Source organism: Erpetoichthys calabaricus, chromosome 6 (genome assembly GCF_900747795.2).
Source record: "Erpetoichthys calabaricus chromosome 6, fErpCal1.3, whole genome shotgun sequence".
NCBI lineage: Eukaryota > Metazoa > Chordata > Cladistia > Polypteriformes > Polypteridae > Erpetoichthys > Erpetoichthys calabaricus.
Window position 1 is genome coordinate 2121832 of NC_041399.2, and position 23629 is coordinate 2145460.

The 23629-nt window shown below is 44.1% G+C and overlaps 1 protein-coding gene across 6 annotated transcripts in view; it reads right to left on the reverse strand.

Moving 5' to 3' along the window:
* Positions 1-251: 251 nt before the first annotated feature.
* LOC114653175 (voltage-dependent L-type calcium channel subunit beta-2-like) overlaps positions 252-23629 on the reverse strand; it is a 235806-nt gene continuing 212428 nt past the window's right edge. For all 6 annotated transcript variants that reach the window (XM_051929257.1, XM_051929258.1, XM_051929259.1 and 3 more), the window contains 4 exons: positions 12772-12923; positions 8811-8906; positions 5681-5866; positions 252-2844 (listed from right to left, as the gene is read on the reverse strand). In XM_051929257.1, coding sequence (XP_051785217.1) covers positions 2338-2844; positions 5681-5866; positions 8811-8906; positions 12772-12923 — 941 coding nt within the window. In that variant the 3' untranslated portion in view covers positions 252-2337. The remainder of the gene's footprint in view (positions 2845-5680; positions 5867-8810; positions 8907-12771; positions 12924-23629) is intronic.

A 23629-nucleotide genomic window follows, 5' to 3' on the forward strand; every position in this document is an offset into this window, starting at 1 on the left:
CCAGGAGTGTAAAGGTCAGTGGTGTGCACTTCCTGGCTGTCCAGCTTTGGATTGGATTTTGTTATTTCTTTTTCATTTTGAAAAGTTCTGGATAACCAGTTCTTCTGGGCGCTACACCACGTGCCAGCCTTCATTTTCTCTCTCTTTCTTTGTTATAAAATGATTTTTTTTTTTACAAATATTAGTCTTTTTAATGTTATTCATATTAACATTTGCCTCTGACTTGTTACGATACATTTTCAAACAAGCTGTGAACTTCAGAGATGAGCATAGGATCTAAAGGCTACCTTACGTCTACAGTATCGGAGAATGTAGGAGACTCTGAGGAACGTGAAGTGGAACTTATGAAATATTCCTGAACTCGTGATCAGTGCGGCTCAAGTTACCTCTTATCAGAGGAGATGGAAAGGGCGAAGATCCAGAGTGAGCATCAAAGGAAAATGGAGAAGGATTCCGACCTGGGGTCACTCCACATAATGAGAAATGTCTGATTTCTTTGTGTCACGGCGAGTCACAGCGTGCCCAGGTACAGTGACATTTTGGGTACTGCAGAGATCTGACTTACGCCTCTTATTTCCGATGCTCTTGTGATGCTGGATGTGTTTCAGCAGACTGAATGGACAAAGCAGGAGGAGGACCGGAGATCTAAGTGAGGGAGCAATGGTGACAAAGGGAACTCGGTACAATCGCTCTATTTATAAAATCCAACGTCTGTACGTCTGTCCGCTTTTCATGAGAGAACTAAGTAACGGATTCAGATCGGGGTTTTTTTTTTTCTCTAGAATTTTCTAGAACATTCCGGTTGATTTTGCAACTTCTGTCATCGAGCTAAGAATCCTAGTTCACTTGCATGAGCGATACAATCACGCTAATCTGAGACAGAGGTTGGGGGTCGAGGAGAGGGGGAAGTGTGACGTCAGGAGTGGGGAGCCAGGCGGGGCCCTCCTCGCTGGCCTGTGTCAGTAATACGAGGGGGACAGAGAGTTAACACTAAATGTGTGATGCAGACATTGAATTCATCCCCGACCCTGCCCAGGGAGATAAGTCACATCATCATCGTGGCTGACAAAGCAACAGAAACGAATCTCTCTGCTACTAATATCTCAATGATGAATCATTCTGAATGCTGACAGGACACAAATGTCTGTCAGGATGTTCTGCTGGTGGCCACTATGAGCGAGATCTGCTCTGTTCAGATGTAAGTGGTGTAAGCCTGTGGTACAACCGGGCAGGTCTGACCTCATCTTACTGTCACAGCTCTGTGTTACCCAAGAACAGAAATCCTTATGTGTGTCTGGGGGGTCATTGTTGGTTTTTATTCTCGTCTTTGAGCTGATGTAACATTTGAAGTTCCCCCTTTTGGGGCCACATAAAGTATCAACAATCTAGCTAACGAATTTCGTCTCTGTTTCTTGACTACGAGTTAAGATTATCGTCTTGGCTCTGGTTTCGTGTATTTACAGTGGAGGTCTTTGAATTTGCGCCCCGCTACTTGACTGCAGTTTTTCATGCGCATATCTGTTTCCTGACTTTCCAGTTACGACTCACAGCGGGTTACTTCAGTTTCAATTCTTCTCCTGATTCCATGGTTTTTGACACCATGGCAAGTTTAAATCAAGTTTCTATAACTGAACTCCCGGCACTGCCTTGTGTAGTAAGCTCTGTGAAGGGCACTGCTACTGCTTTCCACGGTCCATGCCAGGGGGCACCTCCTCAAAACTGAATGTGGCCTCTTTAACACCTCTGCCGTTGAGGAAAACCTCGGGACTGGCACTCTAAAGCAGCTTCAAGAAGTCTGGCGGGCGGATACGGGTACCCAATGGCAGTGCTACTATTCCTGTGTTGTGTAAGGCAGGACGGAGTCACATGCCACTGATGCTACATACAGCCATTGGAGGTCAGGAAGGAGAAAACAACCAGCCTTAAATATTCAGCATGCAAAACCAAAATCGTCCTCCTCTCAAAAAAAGGAGAAATGTCCGAAGAACCTGGAAATCATAAGAAAACAAAAGAAACCATTCAGACGCCGAGTCCAATCTGAGTCGACACGACCGGTGGGTGGATTGTGACGAGTGGCGCGGCAGCGTGGCATCAAATCTTGACCACAACTTCTTTGTTTTTCTCTTTTCTTTTTGTGAATCATTAAAAAGGAGTTCTGCTGAAGTCACGACTCTGACGCTTTACCTGCAACAGCGCTGAGCCGTGCGCCGGAATGAGGGGCTTAAAAAGTTCAGCCATCCAAGGTACATAAACACACAACCCCCCACCCAGCCCCCCCTCAGAAGGACGTGACCAGTGCATGAGGGCACCACGGTTTGTGACCAGGTAATGCAGGAGTTACTGACGAATGTAGGTATCCCGTTTCCACTCGCCCGTGTCGCTCCGCTTTTTTGATACCACTTCGCCATCCCTCTCTCTGTAGTGGTCCCGCGACTTGTGCCGGCTGCGCTGTTTGTTGCGCTCGTTGTGGTCCTGCTCCCGATCCTGCTCCTTCGACCGGTGCCGTGACTCGCGGTGTCTGTGCTCGCCGCCACGCGCCTCCTCCCTGTGATTGTGGTCTCGATGGGGGGACTCGTACTGTTCACCTTGCTCCTCCGAAAACTCCTCCTTTGGTTCAATGTAAGCAGAGTCTCTGCTGTCCTGTGTCTCCGAATCGAATGTCTCCTGGCGCGGTAGCCCTTTTCCACCGGTGCCACCCCGCGGGTTGTGATGCTGAGCAGTCGTGGAGGAGGAGGAGGAGGAGCGGTGCTGCGACTTTTTGGCCGGTTCCGTGTGGGCCTCCTCCTCTTCTCTGGGATTAGTCCTTTCAGAAACCAGCTTTTCAATCTGCTCGCATTGGGATGCCTGGGGAAAGAAAGAAGGAGACTCGTTAGCACGATGGCCACGGCTTCCAGACGACGGACAGGTGACACTTCAGTTCGGTCACATTGTGATTTTCAAGCCAGGTGGGATTACAGAGAAAAGAAAACGTAAGTCAACCCTTTATGTGTAAACGTTTCTTCAAATATGGCCTCCTGATCTTCATCTAAGGTGCAATAGTGAACAAACACAATCTGCTTTAACTGACGATGCACACATTCTTGAATTGTTCTTGTACCCGTCAAATACACCAGTCAAACATTCCCAGTCTATGCTGGAAAAAGTATACAAACCCCAAGGCTGATGACAGAAGCTAACTGGAGCCACGAGCTAACGCTTCTTCTGATTTCTTTTAATGATGAGCAGAAGTGACTAAGATATGGACCCTCAAGGTGCTACACGAGAGAGTTGATGAGCGGCCAGATGACAGTTCAAAAGTGCCCTGCGGCACCCGGAAAACCGGTGCATGGGAACATCGGACAGGGGTTCGCAAACCTGGAGTCCAACCAATCAAATGGGAGTGGAGGTGTGGCTTACAGGACTCTCTGACCCATAAAATGAACATTTTGTGTTTGCTATTCACAAGACGCATCTGCTGAAGTGAAGCATGCCTTGCAATAAAGAGAACTTGAGAAGAGCTACAGTGGTGGCCAGAAGTTTGGAGAAGGACCCAAGTGTTGGTTTTCACAAAGTTGGCTGCTTCGGTGTTTTTAGATCTTTGTGTCAGATGTTTCTCTGGTGTACTGAAGTAGAATGACAAGCAGTTCAGAAGTTTCCAAGGCTTCGATTGACAAGGACATGAAGTTTATGTAAAGAGTCAATATTTGAGTGTTGGCCCTTCTTTCTTTATCAAGACCTCTGCAGTTCGCCCTGGCAGGCTGACAATCAACTTCTGGGCCCAATCCTGACTGATGGCAGCCCATTCTTGTAGAACCAATGCTTAGAGTTTGTCAGAATTTGGTTGTTTTTGTTTTTCCACCCGCCTTCTCAAAGGGAATAAAGGTCTGGGGAGTTTCCTGGCCATGGACCCCAAATGTCGATGTTTTGTTCCCTGAGCCACTTAGTTCTCACTTTTGCCTTCTGGCCCCGTGCTCCATCATGATAGTCACCAAATTGTTCTTAGATGGTTGGGAGAAGTTGCTCTCGGAGGATATTCTGGTCCCATTCTTTATTCATGGCTGTGATCTTCCAAACTTAATAACAAAAACAAAGTAAGCTTTAATTAAAAAAGACAACTGATGTCAGACTCAGATTACAGAAGTCAAGAAACCCCAAAGCGATCGTGTAAAAAGATGAAGAATTAACTTGTGTCACACACGTGTGATAAGGGGACAGCCAGCAGACTCTATCGTGCGTGAAACTACAAGAAATGGGGATCCAGATCACGGTATTAATGCTTTTCTCTCCTTTTCATCTACAGAAAGATGCCTGAATGAAAAGTCCATACATCAACGAATATACCGATCTCCACCGCATTTCCGCACCACAAAGAAAACGCTCCGTTCCAGTCCAGGGAATCACCTCACTTCCGGTCCCATCCTGATGACGTCAGTTCCGTCCCTCCACTCCTCACGTCATCTATGGCTCCATGCCTCACCGTCACTTCTGTTATTTTGATTTGTCTCTCTATAGAGAACCTCCTGACCTCTGTGTTTTTGTCAAATGTATCGAACTTTTTGTTGTACTCTTGGCCTTGTTGCTGGTTACTGGAACCGACAAACAGTATACGGGGAGTCTCCCTAACCCTTAATCTGTCTCATTTACTTTATTTATCACATATTGGCGTAGTCGGCAGGATCAATTGTTCGTACGATGTCAGAAGAACAAGACCTGAATACAGTGCTTGCGACAATCCTTTCCGAGCTGCAGACCGTGAAGCTACAGTTGGGTGATACCCGGACGAAATTTGTGGAGACCGAAGCCCGACTTGCGGCCACAGATGCGCTCGACCTCCTCCGCTGGTAGCTTTGGTGGAAGGAGACGATATCGAGTCATATTTAATGATTCTTGAGCACAGTGCAAAAATGCAAAAATGTAAAAATATGGAATCCATCCATAGTAACAACTGCCTTGTTTGCACCCGACGGCAAGCCAGGTGGAATGAGACAGCGTGAAAGTGAGGAGTGTGCATGCGTGACGCTTTCTCTCCTCCCGTCGTGGCTGAGGCTGCGTGAGCGTCTGATGGTGAAGTCTTACTCTTCCTGGTGCAGTGGGTGAGTGTGAGTGAACGGGAGTGCACCAGGGAACACGTCTTCTTCATTCGTGTGGGGTCCTCCTGGTGCAGAGTCAAACGGCAGGCGCTTACTTCTTTGTAGGCACTGCCACCTGAACAAGAGTACATTAGACAGTGGAGACCTGTGGCTGAAGTGGATCGGCACAACGAGAGGCCTGTCTTGTATGAGACAAGAAAAGAGCAGGTCATCCTGCACGGCGCCAAGTTTAACGTCTGCACTCTTTTCCTTTCTGTTTCTTTATATTGTTGAGTACTGAGAAAAGCGCTATATAAATGTAATGAATTATTATTATTATTATTATTATTGTAACACCAATTCACGTAAATTGAACTTGTGCAAGTTGAGGCTCTCCTGTAATTTGATTTCACAGATAAGGATGTGTCCTTCATAAATGCCCACCACTTTCATTTTCTCTCTCTGCTTTGTAGCACAAAACAAAGTGGACCACTTTCTCCCGTCCTGTTCGTCTTCGCGGGATGCCACACAAAATGCAAAAGTCTACACTTGCACTTCAAATCACACATCATCACTACAAAAAAACATTGGAAAGGAAAGACCCCAACATCCCCGGAGATCAGACCCTCTACCTGCAGAGCCGAAGCTGCCGCGGGGCTGGCCGTCAGTGCCGCCGTGGCCAGAGTGCGGGTTAGAAGTTGGTTTGGGGGGCTACTGCTAGCCGGGTGGGTGGCTTTCCAGTAAGCTTCCAAGTAGTCTGCGAGGTGTTCACAGGCGTCCTCCAGCTGATTCTCATCCAAAATGACATCAAACATTTCCTGCAAAACAAAAGAGGAGCACACAAAGCCGTGATATGCGGCATCCACACTTCTACGTTTCATTTAACAACTGAATAAATAGGACGGTGGCGCAGTGATGGTGCAGTAAGGAGACCCTGGTTCGCTTCCCAGGTCCCCCCTGCGTGGAGATTGCTTGTTCTCCCCGTGTCTGCGTGAGTTTCCTCCCACAGTCCAAAGACATGCAGGTCAGGTGGATTAGCGAATCTAAATTGGCCCAAGTGTGTGGTGGGTGTGTTTGTGTGTGTCCTGCGGTGGGTTGGCACCCTGCCCGGGATTGGTTCCTGCCTTGCGTCCTGTGCTGGCTGGGATTGGCTCCAGCAGACCCCCGTGACACTGTGTTCAGATTCAGCGGGTTGGAAAATGGATGGATGGATGGATTATAGATGGTGGTTATGAGGATATTTTACTGATATCGCAGTGTGGACTGTGTTTATTGGTTATAACGGTTGTAACGGCCAACCCCTTACCCAGACCGGCCACTACACTACCAAGACTATTCCTTGGATCACCTGAGGCTTCTTGTTCTAATAACAAGCCGTACTCCTTACAAATTCAGCGGGTTGGAAAATGGATGGATGGATACCTCTAAAAGTTTCCGCACTTTCGTGTTTTCATTGGAAAAGTTGAAAGCGGGAGGAGTAATTGGGCATAATGAAGCATCACAAAGAAAGGTGACTATGTAGAAAAGTGATGACATTTCTTTTTGAAATTCTTAATAAATAGAGTTAAACTTTTTTGAATGATGTCCCTCGTAAATCCACGCTTCTCGTGGCACAGATAGCCTCGTGCTCAGCGTGGATGTCGGTTACAGCAAAGCACTCTTGTGCAGGAAGTCCCCACCCGATCGATGCGTAGCCTTCAGTCAGGGACGTGCAGTCAGGGGAGGCAGGTCACCATAAAAAGAAAAAAAAAAAAAAAACTAATAATAATAACAAAATAAAATTGTCCGGTCTGTGCTATAAATGTGTTTTCTGTATGATTCCAATAATTTTGATCATTTTTATAGTCCAAATTGCTGATTTTGCGCATTTCCTGTTCAAATACAGCGGAGAAACGCGGGGTGCCTCACCTCAGACTGCGCTGTCCCTCACACACTGGCGGGGTTGATGCACACAATTGGCGTGTGCCTGTCGCTGTCTCTCTGAATGTCGCCAATATAATGTTTAGAGACACGTTTATGTTACACCCTGACTTTCCACAGTCTGGCTGATATCTTTAATGAAGGTGTGTGACATATTTAATCTTGCTGATTGGACAGAAAACTGCAGTGAAAAGGCACAAGGTGAGGCAGACAGTACCGTCCTGTCCTGAAGGGGGCACATGTGAGCCCAAGAGGTGCTCGTTGCTGCTGTTCTTCTTGGCGATAATCTCCACTGAGGCAGAGTGACTTTAAAAACTAAAGGAAAAGTGGCACAAGAAAGTGATGGAGATTTAAATGGAGTAGGATAAGCGCATGGACTTCATTTACAAATAAGGAGAAGATCATAAACGGTTTTAATTTTATAAAAAAAGTGGGATCAGACTAAGAAAAACACAATCCAATTTTTAAAAACTTAATTGTGACCTTAAATAAAATATCCAACCATTTTCCAACCCGCTGAATCCAAACACAGGGTCATGGGGGTCTGCTGGAGCCAATCCCAGCCAACACAGTGCGCAAGGCAGGAACCAATCACGGGCAGGGTGCCAACCCACCACAGGACACACACAAACACACCAAGCACACACACGGGCCAATTTAGAATCGCCGATGTACCTAACCTGCATGTCTTTGGACTGTGGGAGGAAACCCACGCAGACACGGGGAGAACATGCAAACTCCACGCAGGGAGGACCTGGGAAGTGAACCCAGACGGGTCTCCTCACTGTGAGGCAGCCACCGTGCCGCCCTTAAATAAAATATGCTTTTGTTTTTCTTGTTATCCTTTTGTTGAACAGTCTGTATTAAAATTAATTAAAGCATCAGAATTAAAAGCTTTTAAAAACAATTAAATATTTCAATTATGGTTAAAATCGTACACCACTCTGTACTTTCATTTGTATCGAATGAGTATGAATTGTGGAATTGCAACAGCAAATTTAGAAGACACGGAGGGTGAGGAGCAAATGCGTTCTCTTGCCGCTATAAATGTAACGTTCTTTAATAGCCAGATATGCGCCTTACGTGAGCATAAAGAATGCTGATGAGATATGAAACATAACCAGTAGTCAGTGTGCATGCGGCGGCCAATTGAATAATCAATAAGCGACACTTTGGGGACTGCGGTGGGTTGGCACCCTGCCCGGGATTGGTTCCTGCCTTGTGCCCTGTGTTGGCTGGGATTGGCTCCAGCAGACCCTCCGTGACCCTGTGTTTGGATTCAGCGGGTTGGAAAATGGATGGATGGACTCTTTGGGGTTCATATATTTTGTAAATGTCACTCTAAAGGAGTCACCAGCCATGAACCTCACCGCACGTCACTGCCTTCAGCCCCCAGTCGCGAGTTACACACCCCAGAGCAGCACTAATAGCTAAAGTGTTCATCAGAGACAGCAGTCCAAAAAAACTCTGGGAGGTTCTGGCCTGGCATATCCAGGTGGGTGCTACACATCAGTGGTGGTTGAATTGGCGTCCCACTCACTGAAGCACTTTGAGTAGTGAGAAAAGCAATATATACATGTAAATAATTATTATTAAGATTATAATACAAGAGGAATCTGGCAAATCCATGAAGGATGGAAAGTTTTACACCACGGTGTAACTAAGGCGGCAGCCGTGACAAAGAATCGACGCCACAATGTGGGAGTCGGACATGAGCAGTAGGTGACGAGGCCGAGTTTGCTTGTCCCCCATTATAAATACAACCTTTGCTTTGCTTCATGCCATATAAATACAATCAACCTGGCAACACTCAATTACCGCCCGTGGCAGCCAGTTACTCACCTGCGGGCACTGAGCGAGTTTGTCCGCTGCAACCATCTGGACATTCAAGTGCTTTGCTTGTGATTTCCCTCTGGATTTGATCAGCCTCTGCAGGACCTTTGCAAAGCAGAAGGAAAAAAAGTCTCATTAGCATCATCACCCCCGTCACACTCGTCCCATTCATGATTGTCACTATGATCTTGGTGGGCAACTTTATCCCAGGGCAGCTCCTGCACTCATGGTGCAACACAACTGCCCTTTTGTAACACAGGCAGACTAGGTGAGCTGCTGATGGTGAGCTGGAGGTGGGCATTGAACTGTTAGGGTCCGTTCCTTAGCCACCATGCAACACAAACCCATGCAGTTCTTGAACTTTCTAGAATAATGTAAAGAGCTCAGCAAGAGAAAGTCGAACCCGAAGTTGGGCGCAGAGGGGCCATGCGTGTCACAAACTTCATCCTGGTGCCCCCCTGTGGTTGCAGCTTTTCATGATTTGGAGTCCTGTAAATGAACTTCTTGTTCAGTTCAATCAATCGAGTTGTTGCTTCTTCGTCTCTGCATTTAATCTTTCAGCAGGCGTGTCTTTCATTTCACTTCTTGAAGATATTGACTTGTGCCTTTGAATCCACCTGAGCGGAATGTCCTACCTCTTATTTCTTTTGTGCTGTCTGATGAGTCCAGTAGGCTGGCATACTTTGACACTGGTACCAGTGTATAAATGGAGAGTTAGTGCTCAGCACCGGATTTATCATGGAGGGGTCTGGTGATGACCCCCTCCTCACTTTAGGAGCCTTTGTTAACCCGAATACCCCAAACCATTTTGCCCCCCAGTCCTTCACATATACAGTGCATCCGGAAAGTATTCCCAGCGCCTCATCACTTTTTCCACATTTTGTTATGTCACAGCCTTATTCCAAAATGGATTAAATTCATTTTTTTCCTCAGAATTCTACACACACACCCCATAATGACAACGTGAAAAAAGTTTACTTGAGATTTTTGCAAATTTATTAAAAATAAAAAAATTGAGAAATCCCATGTACATAAGTATTCACAGCCTTTGCCGTGAAGCTCAAAATTGAGCTCAGGTGCCTCCTGTTTCCCCTGATCATCCTTGAGATGTTTCTGCAGCTTCATTGGAGTCCACCTGTGGTAAATTCAGTTGACTGGACATGATTTGGAAAGGCACACACCTGTCTATAGAAGGTCCCACAGTTGACAGTTCATGTCAGAGCACAAACCAAGCATGAAGTCAAAGGAATTGTCTGTAGACCTCCGAGACAGGATTGTCTCGAGGCACAAATATGGGGAAGGTTACAGAAACATTTCTGCTGCTTTGAAGGTCCCAATGAGCACAGTGGCCTCCATCATCCGTAAGTGGAAGAAGTTCGAAACCACCAGGACTCTTCCTAGAGCTGGCCGGCCATCTAAACTGAGCGATCAGGGGAGAAGGGCCTTAGTCAGGGAAGTGACCAAGAACCCGATGGTCACTCTGTCAGAGCTCCAGAGGTCCTCTGTGGAGAGAGGAGAACCTTCCAGAAGGACAACCATCTCTGCAGCAATCCACCAATCAGGCTTGTATGGTAGAGTGGCCAGACGGAAGCCACTCCTTAGTAAAAGGCACATGGCAGCCTGCCTGGAGTTTGCCAAAAGGCACCTGAAGGACTCTTAGACCATGAGAAAGAAAATTCTCTGGTCTGATGAGACAAAGATTGAACTCTGTGGTGTGAATGCCAGGCGTCACATTTGGAGGAAACCAGGCACCGCTCAACACCAGGCCAATACCATCCCTACAGTGAAGCATGGTGGTGGCAGCATCATGCTGTGGGGACTGGGAGACTAGTCAGGATAAAGGGAAAGATGACTGCAGCAATGTAGAGACATCCTGGATGAAAACCTGCTCCAGAGAGCTCTTGACCTCAGACTGGGGCGACGGTTCATCTTTCAGCAGGACAACGACCCTAAGCACACAGCCAAGATATCAAAGGAGTGGCTTCAGGACAACTCTGTGAATGTCCTTGAGTGGCCCAGCCAGAGCCCAGACTTGAATCTGATTGAACATCTCTGGAGAGATCTTAAAATGGCTGTGCACCGACGCTTCCCATCCAACCCGATGGAGCTTGAGAGGTGCTGCAAAGAGGAATGGGCCAAACTGGCCAAGGATAGGTGTGCCAAGCTTGTGGCATCATATTCAACAAGACTTGAGGCTGGAATTGCTGCCAAAGGGGCATCGACAAAGTATTGAGCAAAGGCTGTGAATACTTATGGACATGGGATTTCTCAGTTTTTTTATTTTTAGTAAATTTGCAAAAACCTCAAGTAAACTTTTTTCACGTTGTCATTATGGGGTGTTGTGTGTAGAATTCTGAGGAAAAAAATGAATTGAATCCATTTTGGAATAAGGCTGTAACGTAACAAAATGTGGAGAAAGTGATGTGCTGTGAATACTTTCTGGATGCACTGTAAACTTAGCAGCCTGTTGCAGACGTACCCTTGCAGTCTGCAGCTCCATTTGTGGTCCCCGTCAGAGTGAATCCAATGTGACATCACTGGTGATGTCACCCTAACCCTCTAAATGCCCAGGCAGTAAGACGGAGTACAAAGCAATGAGAGGATTTGGTTCAAAGTGTTATTTAATCGTAACATTACATAGTGTGACACTCAGTGTCATGGAGCCAAGGACTAAATGGCTTTTGAATTGGCGAGGTGTTACTCAGATCAGTGAGTGTAGGTATGGCAATTAAAAAAAAGGACATGGAGTGGCTAAGAAGGGAACTGGCTAATCAAACAAGCCAGGTAACCAAGGAAATGGAGATGGGGAAAAGAAGAGAATTGAAGTAAGAAAGGACAGGAAAGGAGCGTAGTGTGAATGCTCAGCTATTTGGAGCAGTCTGGTGGAAACTGTCAAGGACTAGGAGTCCCAAAAGCACTTCCAATAGAGGGGGAAATCCCCGACAAAAACCCTGACAAGACACAAAATGGGCCCTTAAGAATCTTTATAAAAAATGAAAAATGTCTTCTTCGCAAAAAAAAAAAAAAAAAAAAATGTTCTCCAATAACAATGAAGCTCTGTGGAGCACAAAAGGGAAAAATGGAATTCCTTGTAATAAGAAGATAAAGCGAAATCAAAAAAGTTCCAAAACAGATTCCAGTAGAAGATCAAAACGCAGGGCAGAAGGCAGAAAAAAAAAATCCAGAATTTCCAAAAAGCACAAAGCCCAGTGGACGACACCCAAACTCACCAACTCCGGGGTGCATTCACAATGAACCCACAGGAAGAGGAACGCTCATTCACTTGGACTCCCGCTATTGAAGTTTTCACCAGATCTCTGACTACGATCCTCCCGGTCATTTTACTGTCCCTTGTGTGATGTCACCTCTGAGGTTCGATCTCCTCTACCTTGGGACGATGTCTGGAGGGGCAGCTCCCTGAGTGAACTTCTCATCAGATCTCAATCCTGACTGTTAACATGTTGCGCTCCTAGCTGGTGGAACGAGCTGCCCATCTCCATTCGAAATTCTGACTCCCTCAATGTGTTTAAGACTCTCCTGTGCTGTGAATTTCTATCTGCTTGATGATGGCTTTGATGGGCCATTCAAATCCAGGAACTGGAGCTCGCTTGTAATTGGTTCTGAGCTCTTCACTTGCAATGGTCAAAGTTGTCCCCTGGTCCTGTCACACTTGTTTGCATACTGTCCCCCAGACGTGATTGTGTTGACATCTTTTACATGTCACTTTGGATAATGGTGTCTGCTAAGCAAATAAATGTAATTGTGAACATCTCAAAGGTGGACTGGTCAGGTGATGCATCCTGATGGTGGGCCAGTGAGTAGGCCAGCGTGACTATGGACTCTTCTCTCCTCGCATGTTTACAACATGCTCTCCGTCCGCCATTTTTGATCATACGAGAGTCAGATTAGCAACCCTTCCTAAGATGTGTGCAATCAGCATGACGGCATTCTCTCCACACGCAAAACCCACCTTTGGAGAAGAAATCTTCACGTAAATGATGATTGGAGCCAGCGAGGTCTTCCCCAGTTGTGCCGGGTGGTTGATGGTGTCGGCATCGAGGATCACCAGTTGCAGAGTCCTCGCCAGTTCAAAGATTCGCTCGATTTCACTTTGTACTTCAGCTGGATGGGATAAAAGGGGAAGAAAATTAAACTGGAAGCAGACATTTGAAATGGTTCAGTACCCTTGTGTGGGTCACCAAGGGTTTGGCGGTTTATCTGTGTTGTTAAAATTAAAATAAACAAAAAAAACACACACACCCACACAAGTAAAAGGGTGGTTATAAGGTCTCAAGGACTGCCATTAAGGTCACCTCCATGTACTCTGCCCAGCGTTTAGCACTTCAGTTCTTGGCTTGGGTGGCTATCTCCCCCCATACACACAGCACATCCCCACTGGACTCCTGAAACACAAACTCAGATCCACAGCCCGGAGTGACCAGTTGAGCCAAAGGAGGATCTCAAAGTGGCAACTGGAACTTCTGACGCTGAGAGCTTCTCTTCCACATAGTGGGCCCGTTGTCCACGCAGTATAGTCAATCAATCAAATCAAAATGGGATCACGAGGATGAAGCTGAGTCTCGCTCTTATAACTCGAGCTTTGTCAGAAGGAGACTTTGAGCCCCCTTAGAAGTTCCAGTATATTCAAACTCAAGTGGACTTCACGGCGGCCGACGACATCAATATTCTTTGTTCCTAACGGTCTTTTTGTGGCTTCCCTCAACAAAGGAGGGTACAGCAGGGCCCATGTTGACTCTGTGCTGTCCCAACGATGGACCTGTGACAATAATCCCCTCTATTCTTGAAACTCCACACCGACTGCTTGAGACCACCACTATCTACCTGTGCTGATTATTTTGGTAAATTTCGAAATGTTTCCCTGATAATCTATTTGCTGAGGGTGGCACCCAATGGCGCTGCACCCACTGCCTTTAGGAAGTCCTCAGACCTTGTCACAAACACGTACGTATGTGAGGTAGCAGCACGGTCCTGATAATGTAAGAAATCCGGTAAACAGGGCTGCTCATGTGCACTAATACCTTTTCTCCTTCCTTACAGGAACAAGTAAAACCAGTCTCACCTTCCTTTTGCCCCTGGATGATGTCATTTCCCTTCCTCATACTGACAACCCGCCTCTTCCTTCCTGCACGCTTTATATACTCGCCCATCATCTACTACAGCAGTTATTTTATGGATTACTCAATTATTTTCCAGCGATCCCCACAACATACGGGGCAGATCCCCCCACACCTTTGTTTTTGTCTGTTTGCTTCTTTATAACCTCTTCACTTTGGTCACATTTTGTTCTGTTGTAGGCTTGTGCTAAGATCATTTTCATTCATTTTTCCTGTCATCAAGCGACACTCAATACTCCAAAGTAACAAAGCATAAATATTCAAATGTATTCAAAATGGACACCAACATCTCAGGCTGACACGAGTATTCAGACCCTTTAGCCCGACCTTATTTGAAGTCTCTTTGGCAGCCATTTCTGCCAGGAGTCCTCTTGGTCTGACACAACAAGCTTCACACCCTTGGATTGGATCATTTTCTTCCATGCGGATCCTCTCAAGCTCTGTCTGGTTGGCTGGAGACCATTGGTGGACACCTATTTTCAGGTCTCTCCAGAGATCTTTGCTTGGGTCCAAGTTCAGTCTCTGGCCGAGCCACTCAAGGACAGTCACTGAATTGTCCCTAAGCCACTCCTGTGTTGTCTTTGCTTTGTGACACTGCAGCCCCAGCTTGAGGTCCGGAGCTCCCTGAGCAGATATTCCTTAAGGATAATCTCTGGACTTTGGTCCTTTCAGCTCTCCTTCAGCTTGTCTGACATGACAAGACTTCCCACCCCTGCGTTTGTGGATTTCCTGCCATTCTTCTCTGCAGATCACCTCAAGCTCTTTCAGGTTGGATGGAGACCATCTGTGGACGGCTATTTTCAGGTCTCTCCAGACTCCAGAGATGCTTCATTGGGGTCAAGTCTGGGCTTTGGCTGGGCCACTCGAGGACATTCACAGAGTTGTCCCTGGGTCACTCTTGTACTGTCTTTGCTTTGTGACCCTTCAAAGTGTTATCCTTGACTTGGTTCAGCTTTCCTCCAACCCTGGCCAGTCTACCAGTCCCTGATACTGACCACCATGCTGTACTGTTGGAATGTTTCCTGATTTCCTCCAGACATGAAGCTTCATCAGACCAGAGAGTCTTGTTTCGTACAGTCTGAGACCCCTTTCATTGCCTTTTTGTAAACTCCTGGTGGCTTCCATTGTGACATTTACTGAGGAGAAGTTTCTGTCTTGTCATCCTGTAGTAAAGCCCAGGTCTGGTTATCATTCTGGAAGTTTCTTCCATCTTCACTTCGGTTCTCGGGAGCTCAGCCAGGTTGACCATCAGGTTCTTGGTCACCTCTCTGACCATTGCGCTTTTCCAGTGATTGATCAGTCTGGCTGGGTGGTCAGCTCTAGGAAGAGTCATGGTTGTCCCAAACTTCTTCCATTTATGAAAAACAGACACCCCTGTGCTCCTGGGACCCTTCAGTGCTGAAGCCTTCCCCAGATCCATGTCTCACCATGATTCTATCTCTAAGCTTGGCCAGCAGGTCCTTCAACTTCATGGCTTGGATTTTGCTCCTCTGTGAAACCTTCTAGACAGGTGTGTGATTTTCCTAATCGGCCCACTCAATTAAATTGACCACCAGTGGTCTCTAAACAAGGTGTAGAAACATCTCAGAGTCTGAGCCAAATTTCAAAGGCCATAGCATCGGGTCTGAATACTCGTGTCAAGGGGAAATTGCAGTTTGTTACTTTTAGTAAATTTATAAAATGTTTTAAACTGTTACTTCGGGGGTACTGATGGGGGAAAATATGAATTGAATAGTGAAGTGAATACGCTCGGAGTCCACCGCATCTCAGCTCTCAGTTCCAGGCTGTGCAACACTCCAGGTGGTGCTTAACAGCCACGTGACACCCTCTGAAAAAGAAAGGTGACAAAAGTGGCTCTTCAAGGTGATGCCATAGTGGCCCCCAACATGACAGCTCCAGATTTAGATCCGTGACAAGCTCCATAAATGCCCGTGACTAGACGATAGCAGATCTGTGATTTGAAGAGGGTTGGACGCATCAAACAACAAAGGATGAGTTCAGTTTTTCCTATTCTCGTTACCATCATATTAGGAACCCTTCAGAGAATCTAACGGGTCTTCAAAGAACTGCAGGACCCAGTAAAGGAGACACTCTTTCTAAGAGTGCAGGGACCTTGTGGCTTGAACAGGGGCCTGCAGTGCCGCCGTCCGAATGGCACACACGAGGTCCCCACCATCTCTGAATGGTGTCAATGCTAAAGGCTGGGTGATGAAGGGTCGTCTGATCTTTGCCTCAATCAATGGCTGGTAACCAAACGCAAAGCCCTCTACACGCATGGAAGCTTGTTTGAAGTTCTGTACCCCAGGACAAGTGAATCAATGGAGGTCCTCGACGGGTTATCAAGTGAATGGCTCACTGATGGTGACAACTGCCTCAAACCAGCTGCGTTTACAGACCACTGACATCCTCCCATTTGTCCAAGAGATGTCTCGAGGAGATCCTTATAACCACCCTGGGTTAAAAACTGGAAGAAAGGGAATATCTGGAGAGCAAAACACCCAACAGGCCAACACAAATACACAGATGGGGTCTGAAAGGCCCCATCATCCTCTGCGGGACGTCCTAGCGCTGACTCTACTTGAGCACACTTCATATAGCGCCTCTCCACACCACACACTCTCCTGTGCAGGCACATCACACTTACCTCCTGAATTCTGCACGTGTGCTGTGAAGTTTAGCGTTTGACACCTGACTTTGATTTTTCTGTTATTTTACACATTTATTTGATTTATATCCATGTCTTTGTATTTTTTATTGTTATTTCCATGATGTAAGACTGTGACTGCCTGCCCACATCACCGTGCCTGTTACCCTAATAATAATAATAATAATAATTCATTACATTTATATAGCGCTTTTCTCAGTACTCAAAGTTGTCATGGTGCCACTGTTTAAGGTGACAGGGTGGCTCTTTCAGTGTCCCTCTATGGAGTTGGGGTTTTTGTGTGAGCATTCTAATATCTTGATAAATTTTGTTTAATGGTAACTTTTTTCAGATCACACAAACTGTATTATATATAGCACCTTATTTTGTGCCTCAGGATCCCTACTTGTTCCTCTTTCTCTCATCCCCTTGGTCTTAGGTGGTCTGCTCAGTCCCAGGTTAGCAATGAGGACTGGGGGCTTCACTGTCAAGGCACTATAGCAGAATAAATGTTAAATATGTTTAAGACTTAAGAACATTTAATGGAGGTGCCAAGAAGGAGGAGCAGACATCCCGACCGGGACAAAGCCAGGATTCATACACGGCCAGGAGGCCATAGTGGAAAGATCAGGTGAATGGGCTCACTGGGAGAGCAGTTCATGCCCCCATACAGCAGGTGGCAGTGTTCCTCAAAGCGGGACCAGTTTAAGGCACCCACAGGGTGGCGTGGGAGTTGGAGTCTGGTGATCTTGCCCTCTCAGGGTTTTTGGGGTCTGCCAGAGGGCGCTGCCAGGGGAGGACTGCTCTGGTTTATGTAGGACCCGGAAGACTCTTCAGAAGACTTGGATAGGAGATCAGAAGCAGTTCCCAGGTCCAAATTAAAAGAAAGATGGGAGTCAGAGTCGGGATTCATTGGGCAACACTGTCCTAGAGGAACTGTGAATGGATGATTTGGTGATAAATTATATGCAGAAGGCATTTTGTCACATTAAAAATCAGGTATTTGAATCTGGAATTGTGTTGGGTATTGCTGTGTGGTTTGGGGCTCAGTGGTGCCCCCTAGTGGTTACATCAATGTGTCTATAACTGTAATATTTTAATTATGAAAATGGTTACAGCTGGGGATGGACTTCTATGATTTATCACTGAAGATCCCAAGGCTCTTTGCTATCTCCATGTTTGCAGACTGCCAGCCCTGGCAGGGGACTCACACAGGGATAAGTAGGGAGCTAGAAGTGCAGGATGTGACTTGATTGGTTAGATGACATAAACGTTATATGAATCCCATGGGGAAATTCAGCATTAGGGTTAGGGTGTAGCGTCCATCAACACGCAACGCGTCAGGACCCTCCGGTGCAAAGATCAATGAGTGGCACCACCTGGCAATTGAGACTTCTGTCTTCCATCCATCCATCCATTTTCCAACCCGCTGAATCCAAACACAGGGTCACGGGGGTCTGCTGGAGCCAATCCCAGCCAACACAGGGCACAAGGCAGGAACCAATCCCAGGCAGGGTGCCAACCCACCGCAGGACACACACAAACACACCCACCCACCAAGCACACACTAGGGCCAATTTAGAATCGCCAATCCACCTAACCTGCATGTCTTTGGACTGTGGGAGGAAACCGGAGCGCCCGGAGGAAACCCACGCAGACACGGGGAGAACATGCAAACTCCACGCAGGGAGGACCCGGGAAGCGAACCCAGGTCCCCAGGTCTCCCAACTGTGAGGCAGCAGCGCTACCCACTGCGCCACCATGCCGCCCGACTTCTGTCTTGTCTATCTGAAATATAACAAGCTCACCTCAGCGACGTCACCCTCTGCTGTCTGCTCTTCTGCTTTTGAAACATGAAACTGGTAATGACAGATTACATTTTTAGATTTTTGGTCTCTTTTATTTCTTAAAAATGCGTGTCACTTTGGGGGTGACATTTGATATTTGATTCTTCTGTGAAACTGTGCATTTTGTTGAACATAGTACGGAGTTTAACATTTTTCTGGATGTGCTGTTACCCGTTGGATTTAAAGTCTAGCTAAATTATTTTTTAAAAATCTAGACTTGCTTTATTGGCCAAGTTTTTGAACGTTTTCCCTTCCATTTCAGGCATTTTTATGCAAGTCTGTAGCATTAGATGCCATCCTGTGCTGTACCAATACCTGCTGTAGCCACTAGAGGGCTCTCGCCGGCTGTAAATGGAGAGCAGCGCTGACGTCGAGCCGCTCACACACACACACACAGCCGTGCCATAGACCTGACCGGCCTGTCCTTGTCCTTATCAGCTTTCTTTTCTTGCGTCGATCTTTTGGACTGCCAGCACAAAACTCTACACCTTGTTGGCATTGTTCACATATTCTAGTAAAACAAATTCTAATCTGGGCAAACTTCAGACATTCACTTGACCGGCTGCCGATGTGCCAGCACTTGGTGTCGTGTGGACAGAAGCTAAACGTGGATGCTGCACAGGACTGGTGACATGCCATCTATCTGACAAAAACAAAATGACAGCACAGACACAACACAACACAGAGAGAGACACGAGCGGGACATCAAGCGTATCAGATACGTACCCAAAGCGTCTGCAAAGGGGAGGCGTGATAAAGCAACAGAATGGAGAAATGGAGAAAGCCAAACAATCAGTATGGAGTAGGAAGTGGCGAGAACATTAGAGACAAATGTGCAGGACACAGCAGGGAGGTGGGCATGAGAGCCAGTCGGGGGCACACCAAGAACAGCACACGTGGGCTTATAGGTTGGGGGGGGGGGGGGGGGGGGGGGGGGGGAGCAATAAACATACTATACTTTATATTATACTTTATCTTTAGAAACACACACCCATGCCAACTTCTTTTGGGCATTGAGGCAGCATGGCACCAGCTGCTTTTTCAGACATTAGCTTTTTTTTTTTTTTTTTTCATTTTTATCCCACCAGTGTCTTCTTTGATTGTTTCCAAGACGTTAGTCGGCACTGGAGGGCCACCACTAAACCAGTGGCACAGCTCCAGTTCGTGCCGCTCGAGCTTCAGTTTGCCGCCCTCCAACGTATCTGAATATGTTAACCAATTTAAATAGAAAATTAAAATGACGTATAGAGAAAAAATAAGATACATTTGGCATAGATTTATTCATATACAGAGAAACAGCAATAATTTTTACATTTAATTATTTATAAGCATCAACTAGTCAAGAATATCGTATAGACGCACTGATGAGCCGTGTTCTTATTATTAGTTTAATACAAGTAAGCCCGCGATTCGCTAGCGAATCGGAAATCCAAGAATGGCAATCAGTTTCTGTTCCGTCCGATATTTGGATGGATGACATATCATGGAGGGTGGGTGCGTCTGGGGAAATGTCATTTAATTCAATAAGTATATCTGTACTAAAGCGGTTTTGTTTTGTGGAGACGTGATTCTGTTGCCTTTGCTGACACCGACTGCTGGCAGAGTGGAGCACAGCACGTGTAGTTTACAGGTTGTGGTGTTCGTGTGCCAGCCACTGAGTCGGGGAAGCCGCTGGATTTGAGTCTGTGACCGTTATGTGATCTCTATTACTGGCACAGTGGATTAGAGCAAGTGTAGTGAACAGGTTGTGTTGTTGGGGCGCCACCTACTGACTGTGGGAAGCCACTGCGTTTGACTCTGGGGAGTGCGCTACGGCACAATATGCGGTCGGTGGGAAGCCGCTGCGTGATGACATAACATGGAGGGTATATGGGGTGGTGTGGGTGGTCGCGTCCGGGCGGCTGTACAACCTGGCGTGCACGCTTTACCTCAGGTGTAGTTCACAGGTCGTAGGCATGGTAAATTTTTCATTTAATTCAATAACCCTATTTGAACTAAAGCGGTTTCTTTGTGTGGGCGCCTTCGTTCATTGTTTGTATCCATGACTGTACAGGTTGTGTTGTCTGGGCGCCACCTACTGACTCTGGGAAGGCGCTGCGTTTGACTCTGGACTGGGGTGGGTGCCAAGGCCGCAGTGCGCATGCGCCTCGGTGCATAAATTAACTGTGGTTTAGTAAGATAGATAATTACGCTGCGAAAACCAGAACCGGTGTTAGTGTAGATAGATAGATAGATAGATAGATAGATAGATAGATAGATAGATAGATAGATAGATAGATAGATAGATAGATAGATAGATAGAAATGAAAGGTACTATATGATAGATAGATAGATAGATAGATAGATGAAATGCACTATATAATAGATAGATAGATAGATAGATAGATAGATAGATAGATAGATAGATAGATAGATAGATAGATAGATAGATAGATGAAATGCACTATATAATAGATAGATAGATAGATAGATAGATAGATAGATAGATAGATGAAATGCACTATATAATAGATAGATAGATAGATAGATAGATAGATAGATAGATAGATAGATAGATAGATAGATAGATGAAATGCACTATATAATAGATAGATAGATAGATAGATAGATAGATAGATAGATAGATAGATAGATAGATAGATAGATAGATAGATAGATAGATAGATAGATAGATAAAATGAAATATATAATAGATAGATAGATAGATAGATAGATAGATAGATAGATAGATAGATAGATAGATAGATAGATGAAATGCACTATATAATAGATAGATAGATAGATAGATAGATAGATAGATAGATAGATAGATAGATAGATAGATAGATAGATAGATGAAATGCACTATATAATAGATAGATAGATAGATAGATAGATAGATAGATAGATAGATAGATAGAAATGAAAGGTACTATATGATAGATAGATAGATAGATAGATAGATAGATAGATAGATAGATAGATAGATAGATAGATAGATAGATGAAATGCACTATATAATAGATAGATAGATAGATAGATAGATAGATAGATAGATAGATAGATAGATAGATAGATAGATAGATGAAATGCACTATATAATAGATAGATAGATAGATAGATAGATAGATAGATAGATAGATAGATAGATAGATAGATGAAATGCACTATATAATAGATAGATAGATAGATAGATAGATAGATAGATAGATAGATAGATAGATAGATGAAATGCACTATATAATAGATAGATAGATAGATAGATAGATAGATAGATAGATAGATAGATAGATAGATAGATAGATAGATAGATAGATGAAATGCACTATATAATAGATAGATAGATAGATAGATAGATAGATAGATAGATAGATAGATAGATAGATAGATAGATAGATAAAATGCACTATATAATAGATAGATAGATAGATAGATAGATAGATAGATAGATAGATAGATAGATGAAATGCACTATATAATAGATAGATAGATAGATAGATAGATAGATAGATAGATAGATAGATAGATAGATAGATAGATAGATAGATATATAATAGATAGATAGATAGATAGATAGATAGATAGATAGATAGATAGATAGATAGATAGATAGATAGATGAAATGCACTATATAATAGATAGATAGATAGATAGATAGATAGATAGATAGATAGATAGATAGATAGATAGATAGATAGATAGATAGATAGATGAAATGCACTATATAATAGATAGATAGATAGATAGATAGATAGATAGATAGATAGATAGATAGATGAAATGCACTATATAATAGATAGATAGATAGATAGATAGATAGATAGATAGATAGATAGATAGATAGATAAAATGCACTATATAATAGATAGATAGATAGATAGATAGATAGATAGATAGATAGATAGATGAAATGCACTATATAATAGATAGATAGATAGATAGATAGATAGATAGATAGATAGATAGATAGATAGATAGATAGATAGATAGATAGATAGATGAAATGCACTATATAATAGATAGATAGATAGATAGATAGATAGATAGATAGATAGATAGATAGATAGATAGATAGATAGATAGATAGATAGATAGATGAAATGCACTATATAATAGATAGATAGATAGATAGATAGATAGATAGATAGATAGATAGATAGATAGATGAAATGCACTATATAATAGATAGATAGATAGATAGATAGATAGATAGATAGATAGATAGATAGATGAAATGCACTATATAATAGATAGATAGATAGATAGATAGATAGATAGATAGATAGATAGATAGATAGATAGATAGATAGATAGATAGATAGATAGATAGATAGATGAAATGCACTATATAATAGATAGATAGATAGATAGATAGATAGATAGATAGATAGATAGATAGATAGATAAAATGCACTATATAATAGATAGATAGATAGATAGATAGATAGATAGATAGATAGATAGATAGATAGATAGATAGATAGATAGATGAAATGCACTATATAATAGATAGATAGATAGATAGATAGATAGATAGATAGATAGATAGATAGATAGATAGATAGATAGATAGATGAAATGCACTATATAATAGATAGATAGATAGATAGATAGATAGATAGATAGATAGATGAAATGCACTATATAATAGATAGATAGATAGATAGATAGATAGATAGATAGATAGATAGATAGATAGATAGATAGATAGATAGATAGATGAAATGCACTATATAATAGATAGATAGATAGATAGATAGATAGATAGATAGATAGATAGATAGATAGATAGATAGATAGATAGATAGATAGATAGATAGATACTTTATTAATCCCAAGGGGAAATTCACAAAGTACAAGTGATAGGTGGGGATGAGTAAGAATGCATTCGGACTGATAACGAAACGAAATTATAAATTGTAAATAAGTTGTTTATCTTCCTAGAAATTCTTATCGGTGTAATGTTTCTGTTTATTTCTGTTATTGCCTCATAAATTTCAACTGCTGTGTCCGATGCCATCACAGAAGGACTGTCTGAAAATGATTTTTTTAAATCAGAGAATTTGACTTTTATCATTCATGAGTGATATTTTTCCGAACCCTGCGGCTTACACACAAATTGTACTGAGCCTTTTGGCCAATCATGCCACCCCCCAAAAATGTACCGCCCCCTCCGCCCGCCCCTAGCTACGCCACCCTCACTTTACAACTTATTGTTAATGT